This window comes from Equus quagga, chromosome 1 (assembly GCF_021613505.1).
Source record: "Equus quagga isolate Etosha38 chromosome 1, UCLA_HA_Equagga_1.0, whole genome shotgun sequence".
Lineage (NCBI taxonomy): Eukaryota > Metazoa > Chordata > Mammalia > Perissodactyla > Equidae > Equus > Equus quagga.
In genome coordinates this window covers 61,203,478-61,231,403 of record NC_060267.1, presented here as the reverse complement: position 1 = coordinate 61,231,403, position 27,926 = coordinate 61,203,478, and the positions used below count along the sequence as shown (strand labels likewise).

Below are 27,926 nucleotides of genomic sequence, written 5' to 3'. Positions count from 1 at the left end.
AAAATATAACATATGAAGGGTTTTTATGCTAGTTGATCATGAGTGAAAATATTCAAATGAATATCTGTAATTCTAGAAGATGTATAAACAGACTTTTTTTTTGTTAGTCAAATGAGTTATGGAATGAACTTTTCTCTTTTTTGTGCATAAAAGTAAATGAATCAATGATTCTGGGGCAGCCTTGATCTTAAACACTGTAAATAAGAGATCTACAAAACTGATAGTCATTGTTTTGTGTTAATCCAATTACAATCTATTTTTGTACATGGCATGATTTGTACTTTTGAAAAATGTATATCATTCATTTGTCCTAATATCAAAGCCTACCCTTTTCTCATTAGTTTGAAAGCCATCTTTATGATATCTAAGTTTTGTTTTGGGACTATATTCTATTCTATGCAACACCACTATGCTATTTTAATTTCTAAAAGGTTTCTAGTATATTTGATGTGTGGCAAAGCAAGATCTCCTCATTGTTTTATAAACATTTTGGGGGGGGCTAATATCATGCTTTCTTCTCCAAAGGAATTTTAGATATGATATGTCGGGTCCTACTAAAAAATCTTGTTGGGGGGCCAGCCCCGTGGCCAAGTGGTTAAGTTTGCCTGCTCTGCTTCAGCGACCCAGGTTGGGATCCTGGGTGCGGACATGGCACCGCTCGTCAGGCCATGCTGAGGCGGCATCCCACATGCCACAACTAGAAGGACCCACAACTAAAAATACACCACTATGTACCGGGGGGCTTTGGGGAGAAAAAGGAAAAATAGAATCTGAAAAAAGAAAAATCTTGTTGGTATTTTTATTGGGATGCACTGACGTTACAAATTAATTGGTAGAATTTATACAATATTGAATCATCCCATTAGTAATATGCATACTTTCCCACATTTTCAAGATTTTCTTTTTTATTTCTTTTGCTGATGAAGATTAGCCCTGAGCTAATATCTGTGCCAATCTTCCTCTATTTTATATGAGGGTCACCACCACAGCATGGCTGATGAGTGGTGTAGGTCCATGCCCAGGATCCGAACCCATGAACCCAGGCCACCAAAGTGGAGCACATCAAACTTAACCACTAGGCCACAGGGCTGGCATCCCCTCAAGATTTTCTTAGCAAGAGTACTTTAGCAATTCTTGGAACTTCAAACGTCCTTATATATTTAGAATCAACTTATCAAGTTATGTATACACACACACACACAAATCCAGCTGTGAATTTTAATTGACATTGTAATCTATCTATAGAAAAGTTTGCATAGAAGTGACATCCTTACAATATGGAGTCTTCCAATCCATGAACGTGGTATATCTTTGTTTACCATGGAGATTTTCTCCATATGAGTCATGCCTATCTTTTGTTAGATTTATTCCTGAGTAACTTGATATTTTTTGATGCTTTTTAAAATTTTGCTTTGTTTGTTGCTGCTGTACAGAAATGCAACTGATTTTTAAAATATTTATCCATCAATCTTGCTATTTTAATGCTTTATCTGTAGGTTATTTTAGGCTTTCTTTGTGAATATGTCATCTACAAACAACTGCTTTGTTCTTTTTTTGACACTTTTTCTCCTTGCTGCACTGGCTGGGACATTCAGTACACTGTTGAACAGAAATGTTAATATAGCAGAATTCCTGTCTTGTTCCTGATCTTCAAGAATACATTCACCATTTCATCATTAAGTGCAATGCTGCTATAGGGTTTGTTTCGTTGGTTGGTTGGTTTGGTTTGGTAGATTCCTATTATTGGATTAAAGAAGTTCTATTCTACTTCAAATTTGCTAGGTTGTTTTCATTAATATATGTTAAATGGCATAAAACATTTTCCAACATTTATTGAAATTATCCTGTTTTTCCTTTAATATGTTAATGTAGTAATTTACATTAATTTACTTTCTAATGTAAAATCAACCTTTCATTGCTACCATATTGCTAGATTCAGTTGGCTACAATGGTGGGCTCACACCTCTGACTTCCCTCCTTTTGCAATTCTCGGCCCTGCAATTTCCTCATTGCCTTACTTCTCCAATCTCTTCAAACATAAGCTTTTTATATCTTACATTAAATATTTTATATTTTCTCTAGCTTTCCTAATTATTCTCATTTGGTGGGTTGGTCCAAACCACCTACTCTGCTACTTCTAGAAAGCTATAATCTCTACCCATTGCATCTGAAGTTACATCCCCCTTCTCATTCTGAATATTGTTTATTTGGGTATTCTCTTCATCAATACAATAAGTGTTTTTCATTTTTATTTGTCTTTTCGAAGATAAATTTTTCCATTGAGTATTCCTATTGAATTTTTTAAATATCACAAACTCTACTGTTACTGTATTTCCTTCCTTCTGCTTTCTTCAAATTTACTTTGCTATTATTGCAGATAACTTCATTATTCTTTTTCTCTTTCTTGAGATGGGTATGTAGCTCATTAATTTTCTTTGTCATCCTTTCCAGTTTATTAAAGACTATAATTTTCCTACTAAGGACTGTTTTACTTATATGCCACAATTTTGAGACATGTGGTACTTTCGTTATCATTTAGTTCTAAATATTTCTAATTTCTAGTATCATTTCTTCTTCAGCCCATGAGTTATTTACAAATGTTTCTTAACTTGAAAACACATGAGGTTTTCCTAGTTATATTTTTATTCATTTCTTTCCCTTTTTTGTTGGGGGGAGGAAGACCGGCCCTGAGCTAACATCCACTGCCCATCTTCCTGTACTTTATATGTGGGACGCCTGCCACAGCATGGCTTGATAAGCGGTGCATAGGTTCATGCCCGGGATCTGAACCGGCAAACCCTGGGCCGCAAAGCAGAGCACGAACTTAACCACTATGCCACTGGGCCTTCCCCTTTATACTCTTTTTTTTTTTAAAAGACTGGCACCTGAGCTAACAACTGTTGCCAATCTTTTTTTTTCTGCTTTTTTCTCCCCAAATCCCCCCAGCACATAGTTGTATATTTTTAGTTGTAGGTCCTTCTAGTTGTGGCACATGGGACGCCGCCTCAACGTGGCCTGACAAGTGGTGCCATGTCCGCGCCCAGGATCCAAACCAGGGAAACCCTGGGCCAGGAGAAGTGGAGCCCGAGAACTTAACCAGTCAGCCACGGGGGCGGCCCCTATATTCATTTCTAATGATGACATTGTACTGGGAAATTGTACAAAAATCTTTTGAAATATGTGGCCTTGTTAAGTGAAGATTTTGTAAATCTTCCTTGTGTGTTTGAAAAAAGCAAGCATGAGGCACCTGGTACATACAGTCAAGTGTGATATTCATAAATGTTAAACTTTTAATAGTGATATAAACTAACATGAATAAAATTTTAAAAACACTTTCTAAATAAACTGATATGTAGATTATAAAAATGCTTGCCAAGTGATATTAGTTGTAACTCAAATTGTTCATCAAATTATTCTAGGAATTTCCAATCATTTACTAACTTTTGGAAATTGTAGCCATAATCTTTTGTTTGACCCAGATGTTCTTGGCTGAACCATGAATTGACAGAGGAAATTGTATAAAGCCCCTCCAAGAATTTCCACATTAAATAGGTAGTCATTAAGTAACTTGTAGTCTTGATAGTAAAAAAAATCACTGAACATCAACAGAATTGTTCATGGGGCTGAATCCTTTGTAGCTTTTGCTGAAGTAACGGTAAGTATATTAAAAAATTTTTAGCCCTTATGATGCTTGCTGTTAATTTTGCATATTCAATATGTATTGTTATATTAATAACTGTCACAAAATAATTTATTGATATATCATATTTAATTATATCAAACTTAATCCCTCAGCCTAGATGAGAAGTAATGTAATATGGCTGTTAAGAGCATAAGCCAGGGTGCAAATTCTTTGTGTTTAATGACCTTTCTGCTTCTCAGTTTCCTCAACTAACTGTGTCTGGTACAGAAAAGATTTCTGTTGGTGGTCATTTTCATTAATAAAATGAGTGTTAATGCCCATGGTGGGCAGATGTTCAGTGGGTTTTGGCAAAGTTATCCCACTAAGAGTGAAATTCAATAGGAATGATAAAATTAGGAATCTGCATCCCAGGAGTCATTCATCCATAAACCATCCCCATAGGCCTCATTCATCTGCAGTGGATTCTACCCTGCCATGGGAGTGCATGTTAAGCCCAGAATTAATATGTGTGAATGGCGCCTGTAGTAGTGTTATTACTCTCTGTTTTATTACTATCACTCTCTGTGCTATTACTCGACTGTTTTCTTAATTTCTCTGGATCTCCCCGGAGGGTGCAGTTCCCACAAATGACCACGTGAAAATGATTGGGAGAGTGCCTGAGAAAGGCAGGCAGCCCCACATGAAGGGAAGCCAAATGATCACTGGGCATTTGCCCATGGATTTGTGTGTGTGTAGGAGAGTACCTGGCATGGGTGAGAAGCAATTAGAATGGATGCTATAGCTCTCCAGTGAGGTTTGTTAGCAGACTGCTCTGCCAGTTCTTAACTCCTTAGTTGCTATAGAATGGGTTATTCTGAGAGATCCCATGGAAGGTGCTGAAGCATTAGAAGGGCACTCAGTGGGTTTGGGGCAGTAATTAACTATTGAACCATTATGCACATATATCAATATTTTAACAGCTGGTACAGCTAAACCAACGTGCACTAGCTGAATATCTGGCCTGAATGCAACATTCTATACATGCCCTTTAGAGCAAGATTTTAAGTGTTGTTGTTTATCTTTTGTGTATCCTTCTCATGTTTGTATCTGACTGATTAACTGAAGTACACTATGATGTGTATTAAAATCTTCCCCATGATGATAAATTTGTCTGTTTTCTCCTTAAAGTTATCAATTTTTGATGTATATATTTTAAATCAAAAAGACTCATTCAAGTTTAGAACTGTTTTACCTTCCAGGCGAACTGAGCTTTTATCATTATGAAGTGACTTTCTATCTCTACTAATTTTTTTGCTTTAACATACTTTGTATGATACTAATATAGCTCACAAGCTTTTTTTAAGAATGTGTTTGATATAGCTTTCTCTATCCTTTTGAACATTTAGTACTTCTATATTCATTATAATTAGTAATATTTGGATTTATTTTCAGGCATTCTTTTTGCTGTTTATTTATTATACCTTTTCTATTTTGTTTTCACTCTCTTGCTTATCTTCTTTTGGAATTTTTTTACCATTCCATATTTTTTCCTCTATCAGCCTGGAAATAATATAGTCTTTCTTGTCTTTTGTTAATTACCTTGCAAATTTTAATAGGCATACTAAACTTATTAAAGCCTAACGTTAATATATCACAATTCTCCCTCAAAAAAACACAAGGAATTTAGACATCCCTTCACGATTTATATGCTATTGTTGTCTTCTTAGTTCCATCTTTGTAAATCCCAAAAGACAACATCAGATTTAATTTTACACATGTATTTTCCACTTTCTTTGTTATTCATCCCTTCTAGCATCTCAGACCTTCCATTTAGAAACACTTTCTTTTCTCTGATATTAGAATTCCATTATTGAAGGTCTGGTGGCAAACTCACTTAGCTTTCCTTGTGTGAATACGTATTTATTTCATCTTTGTTCTTGACAAGAATGAAGAACCCATCTTTGTTGGGTATAGACATCTCAAGTGGCAGTTTTTTTCCAGCATACTGAAAATAATCACTGTCCTCTGATTTACACTATTACATATTGATAACTAAATGGCCATCACTCTCATAGTTACACCTTTGAAGGTCTTTTTTCTCTAGTTTTTAAGATTTTATATTCAGGGGCTGGCCCCATGGCGGAGTGGTTAAGTTCACATGTTCCGCTTTGGCGGCCCAGGGTTTCACCAGTTCTGATCCTGGGCACAGACATGGTACTGCTCACTGGGCCATGTTGAGGTGATGTCCCACATACCACAGCTAGGGGGACCCATAAGTAAAATATACAACTATGTACTTGGGGGATTTGGGGGGGAAAAGCAGAAAAAAAAAAAGAAGAAGATTGACAACAGTTGTTAGCTCAGGTGCCAATTTAAAAAAAAAAGATTTTATATTTATTGTCCTGCAGTTTCCCTATGTTAGGGTGTGTGGGCTTCTTAAATCATGGCTTGGTGGCTTTCTTCAGTTCTGGAAAGTTGTCAGCTATTATCTCTTCAAATTATTTTTTTGCCCCATTATCTATCTCGTTTTCTTCAGGAAATGACCAAATATATGGTATGCTTTTTCTATGTTCCATGTCACTATACCTCCTTCATATTTTCAATCTCTGTGCCTCTCTCGTCTGCATTCTGAATAATTTCTTCATTTCTATTTTCCAATACACCAATTCTCTCTACAGCAGTACCTAATGTGTTCTCATAAAGGAAAGCTTGAGAAAGTCTCACATATTATTACTTAATCTACTAACATTATCAAATTTCCTTTTTCAAAATGTCATCTTAGGAGGTGAAACACATATTTTGACAATGTTGCTATTGCTTAAAACAGTTTTGGAATTCTTTAGAAATTACCTTCTAGCCCATGTATCCTTTCATCTCTTTTTTAGTGCCAAATCCTCCCTAATCTGGCCTCTATTAAATTCATAATTTTAATTCTTACCTTCTGTGTCACCTCTTCTTCCCTGTACTGAGAAGTCTTTGTAAGCGACAGTGGTTATTGGTACCCAGTAAGCTGATTTAGCTCATATATGAAGGATATGAGAAATTATCTCATTTAACACAGATATGTCATTTTTCTATAAAGTTACTTTAAGTCCTATAAAAATTTGGGGCATATTAGTAGATGTAGTAAGAATACTAAAAATGAACACAGAACTTTTTTCACCTATCTTAACAGATGAAAAAGAACGGCAATGTGCAATGTTGGCAAGGGTATGGGGAGTCAGTAACTTTCACTACGTCTGATAGGAAGGAGAATTGGTACAATCTTCACAGATTAATTTAATAATAGGTATCCAAAATCTTCATAATCTTTGACTCATTCTAGGGATTTATCATAAGGACATAAACCTAAAATATTTGTTTATAGAGGTTTTATTTACACTAATGAAAAATTTTAAATAATGTTTCAGAAATATATTTATTAACATAGGTAATCCACAATATACTGCATTTAAAAAGCAGGCTACAAAACAGTATGATTCCATGTTTATATTAAAATAAACATACACAAAGAAAAAATTTCCTTGGATATCCACTCAATATCTGGGACCATAAGTGACGTTTAGCTTCTTTTTGCTCATTTATTGCCTAGGTTTTCTACAATGAGTATGTATTAATTGCATAATTAAACGTTATTAAGTTATTTTAAGTACCAGAGTACTTAACCACCTTCTACAAAAATGTTCCTATGGGAAAATGTAGTCCAGATTCAAGCAAGGACGATCAGTAATATGTTCCTCATTCTAACAGCACTGGCACTGGGGGTTCCTTCTTCATAACTCCTTCTTCCCCTCTCGCCCTCTACCTAAAATCCCACCTGCCAAGAGTGGAAACAGCTACTAGAGCTGCAGGCCTGACCGGATAGGCAGATGTTGGGAGGGGAGGAGCTGGGATATGGAGAACAGAAGAACCCACTGTTTATAAGGAACAGACTTGGCGTTTTGGGAGGAGCTTTAGGAATGGGGCTTGGTTGGAGGAAGGAGTGGGGAGAGGAGGCTTCATGAATAAACCTCAGTAAAACGGTTTCTCCTCTCACCAGTTTTCCTTGTATTCGGGTGCACAGTCACTGCTACAAGTCCTACCCAAGTCCTACAAGAAGCTGCAGAGGCGGCAGCAGCGTGTGCGCTCCGGCGGCGGCACGTGCTCTGTGAAATAGAGCAGGGTGAGCCCGCTCCCAGAGATTCCACAGTTGCTTTGCTCCTTCCTTAGCGTATCTCAGTCTTTCTTTACCAAAGCTTTTTGCTTTGTGACCCTGTAGCCTTTCAGCTTCTCTGACACGACCTGCTGCCCCTCCAACCACAGGCCCTGTGACACAGCTCCTCCGGCCGAAGAACTTCCATCCCCTCCCCAACTCCATCTTGACCAACTCTTCTGCGGCCTCTTCTCTTGGTGAAGTGTCACTTCCTCAGGGAAACCTCCGCCACTCTCGTCCACAACTGGCTCCTTCAAGGCTTTATGGCAGTTTGTAAGCAGACGTTATGAATTATTCAGTGTGGTTATTAATGCCTAGCTGACCTACGAGGCGCCAAGCTCGAGGCAAGCGGCGCCATTCGCTGGCTTTGCTCACCACTGCGACCTCGGCATGTGGCGCGGGCAGGTGCGCGACAGACCCCTGCCGACCGAGGGGGCGAGTGCGCGGCCACCGCAGCAGCGACGGGCTTGGGGCCTCGGCGGAAGGGCTGCGCGGACTACGCTGCCTCCGGAGGGAACCGAGCGGAATGTTCTCCTTTGACGCGTACTCACAGAACAAAGCTTTAAAAATATGTATTATTTTGAAAAGTCCCCATACCCCAAAGTAAACTGAGGCCAAACACGGGCCACTTCCCCAGCCAGACGAAGGCCGCCGCCCTCCCGAGAAGCACGTCGCCCACCTGGGAGCCGCACCCCCGCCCCGTCGTGAAACGCGTTTCGGCGGCGCCTCGGTGGCTCCGGGGCAGAGGGACGCACGGCGTGCCCCGGGCCGCGACACCAGCTCAGGCGAGGAAACGAGGCCTCGGGCGCCGGGCGGGCTGCGGGCGGTTGTCCTCGCGGAGCCTCGCGTCGCGGCGGCGACACGGCCCGGGCCTGCCTGCCCCGTGCGGGGCCCCGACCCCCGGGGCGCGCCGCGGGCAGCGCTTACCCGTCGGGCGAGTACTCGAGGTTGAAGACGGCGCCGTGGGTGCGCGTGCTGAGGTACACCGAGTCGGCGGGCTGGATGGAGCCGTAGAGGTGCGTCATGGTGCGGAAGTTGTCCCGCGCCGGGTCCACGAACAGCCCGCGGCCCAGGCTGCGCTCCCTCAGCCAGCCGAAGAGCCGCGCGCCCGGGCCGCCCAGGCCGCCGCTGAGGCCCTGGCGGCCCCGGCTCCCGGCCCTGCAGTCGGGCGCGGGCCGCCGGCGCGGCGGGGAGGGCGACGCCGCTTTTCCCCGGGCGACGGCCGGAGACTGCAGCGCTCCGGGCGGCCGCAGCTCCCTCGCGCGCGCGCCCGGGGCCGGCGAGCGGGCGCCGGGGCGGCCAGGGCTCCGGGAGGGCGACGGGGGACAGGCCGCGTCAACCCCGGGTTGGGGTGGCGCGGGGGGGGGAAGGGAGCGGCCCGGCGGCGGCCGCCTGCCCCCAGGGAGGCGCCTGCTCCTCCGCCCCTTCCCCTCCGGGGCTGCCGGACCCGAAGGGAAACATGACTAACACCCCCGCCCCCACTCCGGGCCGCTGCCCCGCCGGCCGACACCTCGGCCCTCCCGCTCCAGCCGCCACTTCCGGCGTGCGGCGCCCTAATCCCGCCGGCTGGGAAACGCGCGCCGCCCCTCAGCCACCATCCGCCGGGGACTGCGAATGCGGAGACACCGCCCGCCCGCGGGTGCCGCAGCCCGGTGGGATGGAGGTCCGGAGCTCCTGGCTGTCTGAAGATGGCCAGGGCCCGGGCTGTATGGAGCAGTGTTAGCATCAGGGGCCGCCTGCGACAGTCTGTAGTTGTCAGTGACCGTGACTGTGAGCCTGGGGATGAGTGGCCCAGACTACTCAGTCTAAGAGGCAGGGTATGATTATGTTATCCCCACTTACACTGAGATTTGCGAGGGGTAGAAATTACCATGTTATGTGCAGGTCACACATATCAGGTGGCATGGTCTACTGCCTACTCAGCCTGGGAGCTAAGGACTCAGGTTAACTTCTGTACTAAAAAGCCCTGGTCTGTACGGGGCCTGGAAAATCGGGCCTATTGGTATCTGCCTAACTCGCAGCTGTTGCCCAGTAGGTCAAGACTTTATCAAGGCCAAAGCCTTCCTCTCTGCAGGAAGGAGCATATATCCTGCCAGGAGTCACTGACGGAAGCTGGAGACCTGAATCAAATCAACCTTACAAGCAATAGAGTCCAGGGTCAATCCTGCTTACACCTGCCAGGCAGGGCATGGAGGGCATGCCCTTCACCACTGCTGCTGAAGGTAAACACATAGAACTACTTTGCAGAGCAGGGATTGGGGTGTTTCTTGCGGAGGGAAGGACAGTCATCAATAAATGAAAGCTTGAGGTACAAGGAGAGGGAGATATAAGAACTGACAACTTTCCTGGGCCTTGATCAAGAGCTGTGTTATAGAAAGTGCACACTTGATGACTGTGAGGATAAATCTAGAGGATCTCTGTAGGAAGATCTACCCTGTGAGGACAGAAGGATAGGGTCTTCAGGACAGAGGTCTGAAGGATCTCCGGAGGAAGGGAATGGGATTCAGAGAGCTGAACATTCAGCACATCCTCCCACCAGGAAAGTTAGTAGTTTATTCAGCTCTCCTGTCCATGAGCTGATTGAAAAAAGGGCAAGAAGCAAGGGGGCGTGGGGGGAGGGCACAAAGGGGGAAGTGGTGTACCTACAACATGACTAACAAAAATGTACAACTGAAATCTCACAAGGTTGTAATCTATCATAACATTAATAAAAAAAAAAAAAGCCTTTTAAAAAAAAAAAAAAAAAAGGGCAAGAAGCAAGGGTCCTGAGTTCACAGAAGATCAAGGCAGCCATTCCTCTGGAGATATTCCCCATGATGCCACCATAGAGCAGAAGGGGTAGAGGTCTGTTTTATGATTAACAAATAATGTCCTTTAATGACCCACAACTTCTGGCTACAACAGATACTTAGTAGAGGCCCTCTGCTTGGTCCCAAGTTATGGCCAACGGCTCAAACTTTACCGTCTACACAACCTTACCATGATACATTCACCAATGGTATTAACTTTTTAAATAAGTAAAGTAAAACTCAATTTTAAAAGGTTACATATTCCAAGGTATTTAAGATACAATTTCAACAAAAAAACACAAGCTCTACAATGAGAGTCTGTGCTGGCTCAAAATAATCAGATTTCACAGTTCAGGCAATTCAAAATTAACACCTTATAGCCCTCAAACTGATTAAGAACTGTTCACTGACAATTTGGAGAATCTGAAGAAGCCAAATGGGAACAAAAACATTTTGTAGGTTTGCCTGTACCTCTCTTAGATAATGAGAATGATTCTTGAAAAGTTAAGATAGCCACAAACTTAAAACAGTAGTGGCTGTAACACACAGAGCAAGTCATTCAGCAATGCCAGGGTTTTTTTTCCTTATACTTCTCCTTAAAATATGAGTGCTCACTTGTTCCAAATAATTTTTACTAGAACCTAAAATAGGAATAAATTACATAAGGACTAAAATTCTATTGAGATGACCATGATTTTACAACCCATCAGTAAAAAAAAAAATCACTGGAGATTAATTAACTGAGAAGGCACTAAAGATAGAACAACTTTAACTGTGCCTGCTCCTATTTACCACTGCCTTCGAGAGCCTTTAAATACAACCGTGTTAACAGGAATTGATTTCAAATCACAGTCTATACAGACCAATTTCTAAGTAACACTAGTTTAGAAAGCTAAAAAATTTTCAGTTGCTGAAATTCACAGATGTCAGTTCATCACAAATGCCTAAAGCATCCTCTGAACTGCTTTGCCCCTGACGCTCCTTTTAGATCACAACAGAAGTCTGACACTGGCAAAGGTTTCCCCTGGGTCCAGGTATCCCATGTCCCTGGAGACCCCCAGGACTTAGGATCTAGCTCATCAAGGAGGCAGGGAACAAATTTATTTACTTTCTTCTTAATCACTGACTAGATGTTTTTCAAAAATTACTTCCCGGGGCTGGCCCTGTGGCCGAGTGGTTAAGTTCGCGCACTCTGCTTCAGCGGCCCAGGGTTTCACCGGTTCAGATCCTGGGCGTGGACTTGGCACCACTCATCAAGCCAAGCTGAGGTGGCGTCCCACATGCCACAACTAGAAGGACCCACAACTAAAATGTACAGCTATGTACTGGGGGGCTTTGGGGAGAAAAAGAAAAAAAAATCTGAAAAAAAAAATTACTTCCCAACTGATGTCTTATAATGCAGCGTGCGTGAAATGTAAACACTGGCTTTTCCGTTCAGGCTTTCATACTTAGGGAGCAGCAAGTTCACTCCTCATGTCTTTGACATCATTGGTTCTGCCCATTCAATAGAATTCTTTGCTGGGAACAAGACTCACAAAATGAGCAAGGCAGTTGGACATGGCATAAAAAGCCGAAACGGCAGCTGTGTCCCAGGCGTCTTCTTGGTTGAAGCCATGCACCTCGGGTTTTTTGAAATGGCTGTCTGTTATGTCATCAGCGCAGGAAATAGCAAGTGCAAACACCAGCACTGCCTTGTCTCGAGCAGGGAGGTCAGAATTCCTCCAGCTCACACAGACCTGCAAGAAAACACACAGTCAGAAGCAGAATCTCTGTTCATCACCATACAGCCAGCCAATAAAGCACAGGGCCTAACGAGATGGGCATTAATGAGAAAAGCTAAGGTTAGAAGAAAGGGGCAAAGTCAGGCCAAAATAAACTTTCCAGATGGATAAGTATCTTGGTCAAGTCCAGTGGAATGCAAATCTGGAGCTCTGGCTTGGCACCACCTCTGCCCAGAGGTCTTCTCTGCTTACTCCAGCTCCAAGCACCTCTTTCTCCTCTAAACACCTATGGCATCAAAAATCTCAGAACCAAGACTCAGAGACTCTCAGTACATAAGGACCCAAAATCCCAACCTTTTCATGTGAGAAAAGTGGAGCTCAGATAATTATCCCTTTGTCCCCAATTAATCCCAAACAAGACACAATATTTGCAAAATTAATATCTGACACTTAGCAATTACTATGTGCTAAGAATGTACTCAATGTGTCATATTCATTATCTGACTTAATTCTTATAAATATCCTAGGAAGTAGTATTTTTATTATCACTCCCATTTTATTAGCAAAGAAACAGAAGCTCGGAGAGGTGAAATGACTTCCCCAAGGTCACACAACTAGAGACTGGCCAAGCTGGGATCTGAATCCAACTGTACTGGATTCCAAAGACTATGCTAATAATCATTACCCTGCTGAAGCAAAATCCTGGAAACCACTAAACACCTAAAAACAGAAGAATGGTTCATGAAGCCGTGGTACGTCAGCATACCCTGTGGTCACTAGGGAGGCAGGGCCTGAGAGACTGATCCTGGGTAGCAAAGGCCTTGCCGCTAAGCAAGAGGCTCTCAGCAGGGCAAAGGGGATGATGTCCATGTCCTGGAGCTTTCTTCCAGCTGGCAACAGAGGCCTTCAGGGAATAGTTTGCAAGATCTCCACTCAGGTGGGGTCAGGAGGGAAGGTTGGGAGGTGGGAAGACTAATGACCCTCAATTTCAGGAATAAATCCAGAGAACAGATGATTCTGTTCCCCAGCCCAGAGGATCAGGAATTTCACGGTAGGGACCAGTGGGACTTTGTAAGCTTGGTGACAAACCCCTGTGCGCTGTGTCTTTACTCTTAGTCTATTTCTCTGGGAAGAATTAGCATGACCTCTGATGCCCAAAGGGCCTGACATTGGATGAAGCAAGGAAAGGGTAAGCTGTTGGCTGGGGGATTGAGACCCATTTCACAACCAGTCTTGGTGGGAAAGTGTAAATGGAGGCAGTTCCAGAATGGGAGGTGATAGGTCAGGCTTGGGGCCAGCAGCAGGAAATAAAAGAAAAACTAAGAAACTGGTTTGGGCCCATTAGGAATAATTAGTGGATAGACTAAATTCACACTAGAAAATGCAAACAGTATAACGTAGCAGAAAGAGTGCAAGCTTTGAAAATGGGCTCCACCACATTCTAGTTGTGTGCCCCATGTTAAGTTACAGCTCTGAACCACAAGGGTAAAATGGCTGTAATAAGGCTCAACTGACAGGGGGAGTTGTGTGCATTCAAGAGAGTGCATGCCAAGTATGCAGTACGAGGTCTGGCACAAAGCTGGGGCTCAGCTAACATCCCAAATGTCATGCACACACAGAAGCAGGTGGGTGCAGCGATTGGGACTAGACGGGAGCTCTAGCAATGGGAAGAGCTGGAGGTGTGTGTGTTTCCTGCACCATACCGTGGCATGGGCTTTCCCCTTTCCTCAGATATGAAGAGGCCCTGGAATGGGTGTGTGTGGGGGCACTAACTTGGGCAGTGAGCACTGGCTTCCTCGGGTAGACCCTGTACTGGGCACTGTGGACAACCACGCTATATGGGTACCTGTCGGCCAGGCTGGTCACCACAATGATGAGTTCCTTGTCAGCTCTGCTGAGCTAGCCTGGGGAGGAAGAGGAGACCTGTCCACAGCCCTGGACAGCAGCTCAGAAAAACCTATACAGGCTCAGCCATATTTTAGCCACAGAGTTGCCCACCCCCTACTCCTCTACCCATTCTCTTATGCATTCACTCCCAGTCCCTCACAACCAATGACTCTATTTTATTTTCTTCACGATACTTAACATTTTCTGAAGTTAGCTTGTTCTTTTATTTTGTTTAGTTGTCCACTGTTTTCTCCTCTCTAGAATATGTTTGAAAGTTTAGGCATTTTCTGACTTGTTCACCGTTATATGCCCAGAGGAGTGCCTGACATATAGAGATTGCTCAGAAAATATGTATTGAATGAATTACTAAATTCAAGAAACATTTCCTGAGGCCCATCAGGTACTAGACTAACACTTTTAAACAAGGAGGGAAAAGAAGAGAAGAGACTTCCTAACCTCAGGGGACCTGCTGCTTAGGGTAGGGAGAGGCAGAGAAGGCAGGAATGCACTTGGTTTTCAGTTTTCAGAATTACCTTTTCACAGAGGGGCTGGTGGTACTCCTTTAAAGTTCTTTCGTATGTCCAGTCTCATTATTCCTTCTCCACAGCCCTGTAAGGTAGGTAGGGCAGCTTCCATTATTCCCAGCTTACAGATTAGGAAACCACAGCCCGGAGAGCTTGAAAGACCTGCCCAAGGCCATACCAAAAGTAAGAGGCAGCCTTGGGATTGTGACACTGGGTTTTCAGCATGTTTTCTAATGGGATGTTCTGGCAGACAACTGTTGGCTGCTGCCCAGCAGCCATTTCTTCCCTCCGCCCTTGACAAAAGACCCTGGATGGTGTTCAAACATCAGATTGCCATGGGTTTCAGGGAAGGTTAAGTCCTCCCCCAACTCTAACAGGTGAATCCTGATTGGTCTAAACCAATCCCGGTAATTCTATTCCACTTGTCAGTGCCTGGCCTAGGCATGGGCAGGTGACACCATTCTGCCCAATAAGAAAGCAGGGGAAATCAGCTGGGAGCCTTCTTCTCTCTCCAAAAGGAATATGAGGAAGGGGTGTGCCCTCCTAGCCCCTTCCAGGAGTTGTGCAAGGATGTATGTTTGCTCCTGCTATAGGCATCTAATGACTGCTATAGGCATCTAATGAGTCATCACACTGAGGAGGACAGAGGTCAAAAATGCAAAGAACTTGATCCTTGATATCACTCAGCCAATAGATTAACAATCCAGGAGTCACCCTGTCTGTTCTGTGAGACACTGAACTGTCCTTACTATTCCACCAGCTGAACTGGATCTTCTGTCACCTGTAGCTGAGAGCACCCTAACCGATAAGAGGTGCTGAAGGTTCATCACTGGTCTAGAGGACACAGCATGAAGAACATTTATATCAGCCAGGGCAGGAGTTGGGGATGAGGTGGGGAGGTGGGGTGGTACGGACAGGTGAAAGTGGTACTGAGGGAGAGGCTGAGGGCTCCAAACCTTTCCCACCAGCGCAGTTGGGGTTTTACCTTTTCTACCTAATAAATTTCCATACCAGATTTTGTTTGGGAAAAAATCCACAAAATTCTACCACCAAGTTTGAAAAACAAAAATTTGGAGCAAATGTCTAGGCTCAAAGAAGGGTCTTATAATTTGGCAACACAGAGCACTGACTTTAAACAGTACCCTCAGGAAATAATTCAGGGATGTTCAAAAAGATATGTACAAACATCTGTTACAAGTCCTAAATGTCCTATATTTGGAGATGGCTGAAATAAATTAAAATGCTTCTATTATACAGTGCTATTTCATGCAGCCATTAAATATAATGATGTTTTGACCTAGAAAAATGTTCATGATAATATGATCTCATTTTTAAAAAAGTTACATGTATATTTAAACAAAGAAAATAGGGAAGAAGAAAACGCATCAAAATACTAATAGTGGCTGACTTTGGCGGAATCAGATAATTCTTTTTATTTATTTATTATTTTTCTGTGTATTTAATTTTTCTGATTTTTCACCATGTGATTACAGGAAGGAGCAAGGTACCCCGCACTTGTTTAAGCAGCTGGCGTGTATCTCAGTGGGTGTATTTCCACACCGTACGGTAGTGCTGAAGGGGACTACAGAACATGCCTCAGTCACAAGCGGGCAGCCAGCTAAATGACAAAGAGTCCCAGAACCTAAGAGGCTGTGCCTAAGGGAAGAGGGGAAATGTATGTCCTTCTGAGTGGGATACACGTGGACCCCAAAGGAAGGGTTTGTCCACAGCAGAAACTTGGGCAGACTGGGGCAACCAGTTCCACCCCGGCCAACAAAGGTCTGCACTGGCTGTGACTGCCTGCACAAGGTCTCACCTTGTGTCTTAACTTTTTTTTCTGTGTCCTCCATGAGCTCCACAATGTCAAAAGGCAGGTCTTTCTTGTAGAGAATCAGGTAATAGCGGATGGGTTTGGACTTCTCTTCCTGTTGAGTCTCATAAAGGTGCAGGGTCACCACAGACAACTTTTTCCAAAACCTATTTGTCACAAGGCAAAGAAAAGACTGAAAGGAAACAAGGACAACTTTGGATGGGCTTGGATAGCTGGTCTGTATATCTCGGCTAGAAGGAAAGATGGCAAACAGGTTCTGCCTTCTGGGCCCACTCTCACTGAGTCCAAGTCCTCTGCCTCAAGCAATCGTCAAAAGGATTCTTGCGTCAACAGGATACAATGCTGTAATCAATTAGTAATATCTGACCAGGAAGGGGATATGAGGGCGTGGTGGCCCAAGTAACATATTTGCAATACTTGGCTAAAAATATTTGGCCCAGCTCAGATACCACCCAATAGTAGTATAACTTCCTGGAGTTCTTCATGGCCGTGAAGTCTTTCTGCACTCTTCTAAGTCTACCAAGTGACTGCCAGGATTTTATCATCCACTGCCAACCACAGGGATAGTAATGTCACATGATGAGGACCTAATATGTACCAGGTCTTTTACACATACTCTCAACGCCCCCAGCAATCCTGCATTTTACAGATATGAAAACCAGGGTTCAGATAGCTTAGGTCACACAGAGATAAACGTTTCAAATGAGATAAATGATTCAAATCCAGATCTGTCTGATTCCAAAGTGTGTGTTCTTCCCACTTGGCAGTCCTGTTTCTTTTAAAAGTCTAACTAAAAATGTAAAAAACTAACAGCATTCTAAATGAAGAGTGGGAAACAAGGAAACAAGTATGAATCTGAACAGGCAGCCCCTCATGCCTTTTACCATACAAGGTTCTAAGAGGGGTCAAGAAAATCAAGACTATGCTTTTCTAGAAAGCTCAGTCTGGTTAGGTAATCTGCTTGTGAAAGATAGTGTAATGCAGGGCTGTCTGAAGCCAGACTGCCTGGGTTCAAATCCTACTTCCACTCTCACCCACTGTGTGACTGGAGGCCGGTTACTCCTCTGTCCCCCAGTTTAATCATCTGCAAAGTATGGATAATAATGATACCAAACTCATAGAGCTGTTATGAGAATTTAATGAGTTGATATATATAAAGCTCTTAAAACAGAGCCTTGCACTTGGTAAATACTATATATTAAATACATAAAATGTTATCAGTTTAAACTAAGGGTGTGATCAAAGTATAATGGGGTACACTGTGGATCTATCAATTGTCATTTGCTTACATATTCAATATGAGAGCCAAAGAAAAGATTTGGGCAGCTCCCCTCACACCCGCTGGGAACCCTGTGTGCTCTAGCCGTCTACCCGCCTGACATTCACATCTGGCACTCACCTCCATGCATCAAGAGGAAGGTCTAGACTGTGAAACTTTGTAGCTGTGTCACCTCAGTTTTCCCTGCCCACTGGCTAGGGTGAGCAAGAATCTGAGCAACCGGGCCACAGCAACCTGCCACGGGTCCATGAGGCTGCCAGGCCAAAGAGCTCTGCCCACTCAGATTTCAAATTGGGAAATCATAGCTGACAATGAGAGTTGGGGCTGAAAAGTCACAAGGCCATGATGGTCATGAGCACACCAAAGGAGCGAGCGAGAAATTCTGAGTAAGCAGGAGCTGCGAGGGAGAGAAAAGACTCACGGTAGAGGGTAAGGGAGAAAGTTGGTGCTAGGAGGAGATGCAGATGGACAAAAAGGGAAAGGACTAAGAGTAGCTGAGCCTTCTTCACAGCAGAGTCCCCAGGTCCTGCTGCAGAGGGCCCAGAATGACCTTTCAGTGTCGGTTTCCAAGCGGCCTGATTGCTTTGTGTCACAATACTTGAGATAGAGTTCCTGTGTTGACAAGAAGAATCAGAATGACAACTGAGAAAGCAAATGTGCCTTTTCAATCAGGGAGCCTTCTGTGACCCAAAGAAAACAGTGTAGTCAGGAATGAAGCGCTCCTATCGTATAAGCTTATTCAAAAAAATAAAAAGCTAACACTCATATAATGCTTAGCACCTGTCTAATATTACTCTGGCCGCTTTATCTATATTAACTCAAAATTCAAGTTATGTTGGTACTGTTATTATCCCCCTTTTAGAGATGAGACAATGCAGGCACAGAAAATGTGAATCATTGAGCCTGCAGTGGTAGAGCCAGGGTTCGAATCCAGGCAGTCTAGTTCCTGTCCATTCTCATGACCAGTGTGCTGTGCTGTATATACGAGCTCATTGCCAGAGATGGCAACTACTTTCTTAAAATGCTTAAATCTAAGCCAATGTACAAATCTCAAGTCTAGTTCTCCTTTTCCCCTAAACACTTTTTAACGTTTTCATTCTAAACCTTTGAACAACCAGAACACTATTAAAAAGAACAACTTCTATTTCAGTGAAGTACTCCACCAGGCTTGTTGGCAGGAACTTTGCAGGTATTGTCTCCGAATGTTAAATTAAAGATCACCACAGTATCTCCCCTCACTGGGGCTGCCAGGATTCAGCTGCCATGAAGGAATGCAAGCTTAGCATTGCCACAGCTTTTTCAAGAGAAGCTGAATGTGGAAGTTCAAAATGAGACCTGCTGTCAGCCTAATGATGCAGCAAAAAATAGGACAAAGGACTGTGTACGTGGCACAGCAAGGAGGTGCCTCATGTGATTGTGTGTAGACTTTGAGAAAAGACATAGCGGCTCCCCCACCTTCCAGTTACTCAGGGCACTAAGCCCAAAATACCAGACTCCTCCACCCGGCCGTCATCCCGGAACTTCAGACACATCTCTGAGGTGTGGGGAGGCTGGCGCAGCTTTGCTTCTGGGCACTCCTTGCCCTGCTTGTCTGCTGATTTTCTGGTAAACCGCACTAAAGGCAACCTAAAGCTGATCTTGTTCTTGCCAATCTTTGAACCCACACTGGGTGTTATGGATTAGCTCACCCAAAACCGAAATTTTCAAGTGAAATCTCCTGATTATTAAATGTTGACTCAATTGTTTCTCTCCTGGGTATAGATGTTGCAGGATTGGTGTCTGTTGGGGCTGTATTTTGGCTACACGGAGGTTCATTATACTAGTCTGTCAAGTTTTATATGTTTGGAACCCTCCATAATAAAAAAATTAAAAACCATCCTTAAAAAATTATCTTTAAAAAAACCTGTGGGACAAATATACACAAAAAGTCTGCAAGCTGTTAGCTTATAATCACTAGCTTAAAAAGCCAACTGATGAAAAAGTGTTTTCAGGTATGAACACGAGCACAGTACTGGACATTGTTAGGTGAGTGACTAACTAACAGTTCTTACTATTGGTGAACTGTAATCTAAAACTCTGTTTTGTAAAAAAATCAGACATTTCATGATTCTAAAATATAGCGACTGGGTTCCACTACCACTCTTTGTAGCACAGCACAATCCCTAAAGAAAAAATTGGTAAACTGGACGTCGTCAAATTTAAAAACAGGCTTCAAAAGATATCATTACAAAAATGAAAAGACAAGCCACAAACTGGGAGAAAATATTTGCAAATCATGTATCTGATAAAGGATTTATATCCAGAATATATTTTTAAATGTCTTATAACTCAATAGGAAGACAAGCAACACTATTTTAAAATGGGCAAAAGATGTGAATAGACATGTCACCAGAGAAGACATACAAATGGCCATTAAGCACATAAAAAGATGTTCAAGATCGTAAGTCATTAGGGACAAGCAAAGCAAAACCACAATGAGATAATACTCACACTTGCTAAAATGGCTTTAATCAAAAAGACAAAAACAAGTGTTGATAAGAATGTGGAGAACTGGAACCTTTATACATTGGTGGTGGAAATGTAAAATGGTGCGGCAACTTTAGAAAATTTTGCAGTTTCCTAAGAAGTTAAATACAAATTTATCATATAGCCCAGATATTCCACTTCTAGGTACCCAATCCAAGAGAAATGAACACGTATTGCCACAGAGAGACTTGTACACAAATATTAATAGCATTATTCATAATGGCCAAAAAGTGAAAACAACCCAAATGGCCATCAACTTGTAAATGGATAAACAAAATGTGGTGTGCCCATACAGTAGAATACCATTCAGAAATACGAGGAATGAAGGACTAACACGTGCTACAAACATAGATGAACCTCAAAAACATCACGCTGAGGGAAAGAAGCAAGATGCCAATAACTACATATTGTAAGATTCTATCTATACGAAACGTCCAGAGAAGCCATGCTATTGAGACAGAAAGTAGCTTAGTGGTTGTGTGGGGCTGGGGTAGGAATGGGAATTGAGTGTAAATGGGAATGAGGGATCTTTTTAGGGTGACTGAAATGTTCTAAAACTGGATTTTAGTGATGGTTGCACAACTCATAAATTTACTAGAAATCATTGAATTCTATATTTAAAGTGGGCGAAATTTATAGTATATAAATTACGCCTCAATAAAGCAGTTTTTTAAAATGCTGTATGTATGGGGGGAGCGTTAAAATATCCTATTTGGTTTTATTTTATTTTTATTTATTTATTTTTTTTTGAGGAAGATCAGCCCTGAGCTAGCATCTGCCAATCCTCCTCTTTTTGCTGAGGAAGACTGGCCCTGAGCTAACATCGGTGCCCATCTTCCTCTACTTTATTTATATGTGGGACTCCTGCCACAGCATGGCTTGATGAGCTGTGCCATGTCCCCACCCAGGATCTAAACCAGCGAACCCCGGCCCATGAAGCGGAATGAGCGCACTTAGCCACTTTGGCATCAGGCTGGCCTCCCTATTTGATTTAGAGTGAGATTTGAGAAAGGTTTCACAAGAGTGGAAGAAGAGCTAACCTCTCTCCCCTACCATACTTTTTTGTTTTGTTTTGTTTTTTTAAGATTTTATTTTTTCTTTTTCTCCCAAAGCCCCCCTGGTACACAGTTGTATTATTTTAGCTGTGGGTCCTTCTAGTTGTGGCATGTGGGATGCCACCTCAGCGTGGCCTGATGAGTGGCACCATGTCTGAGCCCAGGATCTGAACCAGCGAAACCCTGGGCCCGGAGCGCGGAACTTACACTCGGCCTCGGGGCAGCCCCTACCATACTTGTTTTAAGACGGACAACTACATCATGCCCAGAGTCTGACCCAGGTGTACAGGAGAGGACTTTAATTTGAGTTTCTCAGCTTGACCAACAACAAATGCAGTTGCCAGCAGACTTCTGTTAATAAAAAGATGAATGGCCTGTGCAACGGTGGACTGGTCATACACTTAAACGACAGCAAAGGAGTTTTTAAAAAGGCGTAAATCCACAGGACAACAACAGAAGAGCAGACAATAGCAGATAAAAGTTTTCAACAAATGTTTGAAAGACAGAATGTGGAAGAAGTGGTAACTAGTAGAATGGAGATAGTTCCACCTGAAAAGCTGCAGGTGGACTTCTGAAGACGGTGGGGTTGGGGGGTGCCTATCTGTTCCCCAGGACCCCAAGGAGGCTCAGCCCTTGGAAGGACAGACACTACTTGGTAAATGCAGGTGGAGCAGCTAAGTCCAGACAAAATGGCCGCACCACTTGATCCCCTAGCCAATGACCAGGCTGCGATCCCCACCTCCACTCCCAGAACGATGGCTGGTGCTCTGAAGGAACGAACTGTGGATGAGGGCGGCTGCCTCTTGGGACAGGGACTAGAGGAACTTCTTCCATCCTCTCAAACGGACACCCTGTACCCGTTAAGCAGTGACTCCCATTCCCCTCTCCTCCAGCCGCTGGCAACCGCGGCTGTTTTACAAAAGCCTTGTAGACTTTTAAAATTATTTACCTACATTAATTAGGTGAAAATTAGAAGTGAGTATTTTCAAGAGTGGGAGTGATGTCCCTGTTTTTCCTCAGACATACTGTTTTTAGCCTAGCGCAAAGGTAAACTAAGTAGTCCCTGTAGGGATAGGTGACATAAAATATTTATAAAGCTGGAGAAATATCCAGCAAGTTTAAGTTAGTGGGGCTCTTCCTGGTACAGAAGCTCCTTCACAGACTTGATACAGTGCCTTTGGTCTACTACTTCTACGGTCCAGGCACGTGTGTGTGTGTGCATGTGTGCATGCATGTGTGTATGTATAAATTTTGTAGTTGCAATCTGATGGTTCGTGCTATGATAAATTATGACAGTGAGCTCTGAAAGCTCAGATGAGGGATAGTTAGCTCCAGCCCAGTTTTGAAGGAGAGGTTAAGAAGGGAGCGGGAGATTGGTTTGTTACATTAAAAAGAGTTCTAGGGGCCACCCCTGGCATAGTGGTTAAGTTTGCATGCTTCGCTTGGGCAGCCCAGGGTTCATAGCTTCCGATCCTGGGCTCAGATCTATGCACCACTCAAGCCATGCTGAGATGGCGTCCTACATGCAAAATAGAGGAAGATTGGCATAGATGTTAGCTCAGAGCCAATCTTCCTCACCAAAAAAAGAAGAAGAAGAAGAAGAATTTAAAGCAGAGGGCATACATGGCATGAAGAATGGCACAGATCAAGGCACGGAGGCAGGAAATTTACAAGTGATGATTGCTCAGAAGAAGTGAAAGTCAGAGAGGAGCAAGATGAGGGTGGCAAGGTGAGCAGAGGCCAGGATCACAGAGACTCTTGGTTTTTTCCTGGAGGTGATAAGATGCCCCGGCCGGTTCTGAGGCAGGAGAAAGGCATGGTCAAAGCTGTGTTTATTTTTTATTTGTTTTGCAGTAACTTTTTCCATTATTTGCTACATCAGGCTGAACTGCCATGGAGAAGATATCTGTTTTGCCTATCTCAACACACATGAAACACATGAAAATTTTCAAACAAACAAAATTAGAAACAATTGAATTAAAACCAACCCTGTGCCCATCATCCAGATTCGACAACTATTAGAATTTTGCCACACTTGATTCATCTATCCCTCTCCTTTTTCTGTAGAAATATTTCTTTTATTATCATAAAATAAACATAACAAATTTACCATTTTAACCATTTTTAGGTGTACAGTTCGGTGGCATTAAGTTCATTCACATTGTTTTGCAACCATCACCACCATCCATCTCCAGAACATTTTTTATTTCCCAGACTGAAGCTCTGTGCCCATTAACCAGTACTTTCCACTCTCCCCTCTCCCAACCTCTGGCAACCACTAATTGACTGTCTCTATAGATTGGTCTATTCTGGATATTTCATATAAACAGATTCATAAAATATGTGACCTTTTGTATCTGGTTTCTTTCACTTAGCATACTGTTTTCTAGGTTCATCCATGTTGTAGCATGTGTCAATACTTTTTGTTCCTTTTTAGGCTTGAATAATATTCCAGTGTGTGGATATGCATTTTGTGTACCCGTTCATCAGTTGATGGACATTTAGGTTGTTGGCACTTTTGGGGCTATTATGAATAATTCTGCTATGAACATTCAAGTGCAGTTTTTGTGTAGACATAGGCTTTCAAATCTCTTGGGTATATCCTAGGAGGGTAGTTGCCATGTTATATGGTAATTCTATGTTCAACTTTTTGAGAAACTGTCAAACTGTTTTCCACAGTGGCTGCACATTTTCCACTCCCACCGGCAATACACGAAGGTTCCAGTTTCTCCGCATCCTCGCCAACACTTGTCATCTTTTTGACTATAGCCATCCTACTGGGGGTGATGTAGTACATCTCATTGTGGTTTTACTTTGCATTTCTTGGGCTAATGACGTTGAACATCTTTTCAAGTGCTCATTGGCCATTCATATATTTTCCTTGAAGAAATGTCTACTTGGATCCTTTGCCCATTTTTAAATTGGGTTATTTGTCTTTCTATTATTGAGTTGTAAATGTTCTTTGTATATTTTAGATACATGTCCCTTATCAGATACGTGATTTTCAAATATTTTCTCCCATTCAGTGGGTTGTCTGTTCACGTTCTTGATGGTGCCTTAGAAGCACAAAAGTTTCTAATTTTGATGAAGTCCGATTTTCCTATTTTTTCTTTGTGCGTTTGTGCTTTTGGTGGTGTCATAGCTAAGAAACCACTGCCAAATCCAAGGTCACAAAGACTTATCTGTACGTTTTCTTCAAAGAGTTTCATAATTTTAGTTCTGACACTTAGGTCTTTGATCCACTTTTGAGTTCACGTTTGTATGTAATTTGAGAGAGGGGTCTAATTTCATTCTTTTGCATGTGGATATTCAGTTGTCCCGACACCATTTGTTGAAAGTTTTTCTTTCCTCATTGAGTTGTCTTGGTACCCTTGTCAAAAATCAGTTGACCATATATGTGATGGTTTACTTCTATGGAAATAGTCTCACTTCTCTTCCATTGATCTACATCTATCCTTCTGCCAGTACTACACTGTCTTAATTACTGTAAGTAGTAAGTAAGATTTGGAATCAGAAGTGTAAGTCCTCCAACTTTGTTCTTTTTCAGGATGTTTTTGGCTCTTCTGGGTCCATTGAATTTCCATATGAATTTTAGGATACATTCGTCAATTTTTACAATGAAGACAGGAGGGATTTTGACTGAATCTGTATATCAATTTGGGGAGTAGTATTATTTTAACAGTATTAAATCTTCTGATCCATGAACATGAGGTATCTTTCCAATTATTTAGATCTTTAATTTTTTTCAACGATGTTTTGTAGTTTCCAGAGTTTGTTTGGCATCTCTTTTCTTAAAGTTATTCCCAAATGTTTTATTCTCTTTGATGCTATTGCAAATGGAACTGTTGTCTTAATTTCATTTTTTGGTTGTTCATTTCACGTGTATAGAAATGCAATTGATTTCTGCATATTGTTCTTGAATCTGGCATCCTTGCTGAACTCGCTTGTTAGTTCTAACAGGGTTTTTTATGGATTCCTTAGGGTTTTCTATGTACCAGACCATTTCACCTGCATATAGAGGTAGTTTTACTTCTTCCTTTCCAATCTGGGTACCGCTCATTTCTTTTTCTTGCTGAACTGCCTGGGATGGAACCTCTAGAACAATGTTGAATAAAGTGGAGAGGGCAGACTTCCTTGTCTTGTTCCTCATCTTAGGGAAAAAGCTTTCAGTCTTTCACCATTAAGTATGACATTAGCCATGGGTTTTTCATAGATGCCCTTTATTAGGTTGAGGAGATTCCTTTCTAATCCTAGTTTATTGAGTGTTTTTATCATGACAGAGTGTTGCACTTTTCCAAATACATTTTCTGCATCTATTCAGATAATAATGTGGTTTTTGTCCTTTATTCTGTTGATATGGTTTATTATTTTAAGTGATTTCAGATGTTAAAAGACCTTGCATTCCTGGGATAAACCCCATTTGGTCATGGTGTATAATCCTTTTTATATGTTGCGATTCAGTTTGCCAGGATTTTGTTGAGGATTTTTGTGTCTATATGCATAAGGGATATTGATCTGTACTTTCCTCTTCCTGTGATATCTTTGGTTTTGATATCAGCGTATACGGACCTCACAGAATGAGTTGGGATGTGTTCCCTCCCATTTTTTTTTGGAAGAGTCTGTGAAGAATAGGTATTAATTCTTTAAATGTTTGGTAGAATTCATTAGTGAAGCCATCTGTGCCTGGGTAGACTCCACCTTATTGCTGTTACTGATGGGTTTGTTGATTTTACAACCTCATGAGACCTTGGGCCAGTTACCAATGTATTGCTGCTCAGCTCTCAACTCACCCTTCATCGCCTGTTCTGAGAAAGCGGATCTGGGCCTTTAAGATATCTTTCCTCTGCTGTCTTTCACGAAGACAGTCTTTGCCAGCAGAAGGCCCTGCAGAGGCACTACAGGAGGAAGAGGTTGGGCTTCCTGGTTCCAGTGTGCTCTCTGCTATACTCCTGCAGCACGGCAGCTTCTCCTGCTTTGCTTGGTGCCCAGAAGCACCCAGCAGCCAGCAGTTTTCCCTAGCACCCTCTCAGGCAGTTTTGTAACAGAGGCTTCCAGGAGATACCTCCCCAGGAATGGCTTTCCCCAGCACCCTGGAAGAGCCAGCAAGTTCCACAGGCACAGATTTCTAATGACTTCTTGCCATTTAACGAGCCATGGCCCTGTCCTCTCCAACAAGGTCTCAATCAGTCCTGGCCAGCAGGTGCTCTTCCTCGGGTGTGCTGTCTCAGCACCAGGGCTGTGCCTTATATCTTCTATGTTTAGACTCTTTAAAGCTCTAATTCTTCCTAGCCATGATTATTTGTGATTTAAAACATCTATAGCAGGTAGACCCTCACTCGTGCAGTGATAGTGGTGAGCATTTGCATTTAAATTCTCTACTTGAATAAAGACATTAACACTTCCATGGACTCTTTTACTATTAATTTCTGTATATAAATCAGCATGTAGTTCATCTGTAATTTTTAGAAACCAATGAACTAAAAAATTTTAAAGGTTCACTCAAATATTACCTCCTTTGGGACACCAATCCTAAGTCCGACCTTCCTCCCATATGCAGGGCACGATTTCATCCTCTGTCCTCCCGGGGTGGACACCCTCACCAGGCTGTTACACTCACCGCAGCTCCTGGGATTTTCACGTGGAGATGATACCGAACCTGAAGTGAGTTCGCTCACCCGTTGTGCAGCAAGCCGATCTCTGACACAAGGTGTGGTGGAAGAAGGTAGGAATTTTATTATTGCACAGTGCTGAGCAAGGGGAGAGGGCAGCTAACGCTGAAATCCCAAACTCCCCGAAAAACTAAAAGGAAGGGTTTTTATTTGGGGTTTTAGGTAGGGGAGGAGGAGCATATGGCCTTGCTGGTCGGAGCTTTCCCACCAGCCTGTCTTTGGCTTTGAGACCCTTGCAGAGAGGAGGGAGCCCATGACCTTGCTGGTCAGCAGCTTTCCCACCAGCCTGTATCTCCTTGCAGGGAGGAGATAATGAATCCAGGTGCTTGTCCTTGGCGGTGTCTGCCTCCATGGAGGATAGTGGATTCTGGAGTCAGGAAGCCAGGGAGTAAGCAGGGAAAGAGTGTTTTGTTTTCAACCCCATATATGCTGGGTTTAACGTAGGGATACGGATATCAGGGTCAGTATCAGAGACGGTAGAACAGGGACCATGAGTCAGCGGATTCCCCAGCTGAATTCCTGGCTCCAAGCAAAGACTCAACTAGTGTCCTTGATTGAAAGAAAAAAACCCAGCCCGACTTCACTAGTCAACAAAGAAAAGCAACCGTGAGATGCCACTTTTCCAACTTCTCAAGTAGTCAAGATTTCTAAAGGGAAGTTTTGGGAGAGTCCAGAAGGCCAGGGTCGGGTCCCACCTTTCCGAGGGGTAATTTGGTCCTTTCCCCGAGGGAAATACTGAGAAGTGGGAGGTGTGCGCCAGAGGGGTGGAGGGCAGCGCCGCCCCTGCACGGCCCCCAGCCCCGGCCGCTGTCCCCGCGCCCTCCGCCCGCC

The 27,926-nt window shown here is 42.9% G+C and overlaps 1 protein-coding gene across 1 annotated transcript in view; it reads right to left on the bottom strand.

Moving 5' to 3' along the window:
* The window catches only part of DCAF10 (DDB1 and CUL4 associated factor 10), a 53,278-nt gene extending 43,908 nt beyond the window's left edge, over positions 1–9,370 (bottom strand). The window contains 2 exon segments of the mRNA XM_046685229.1: positions 8,742–9,190; positions 9,192–9,370. Coding sequence (XP_046541185.1) covers positions 8,742–9,190; positions 9,192–9,275 — 533 coding nt within the window. The 5' untranslated portion in view covers positions 9,276–9,370.
* Between the last annotated feature and the right edge of the window lie 18,556 nt (positions 9,371–27,926).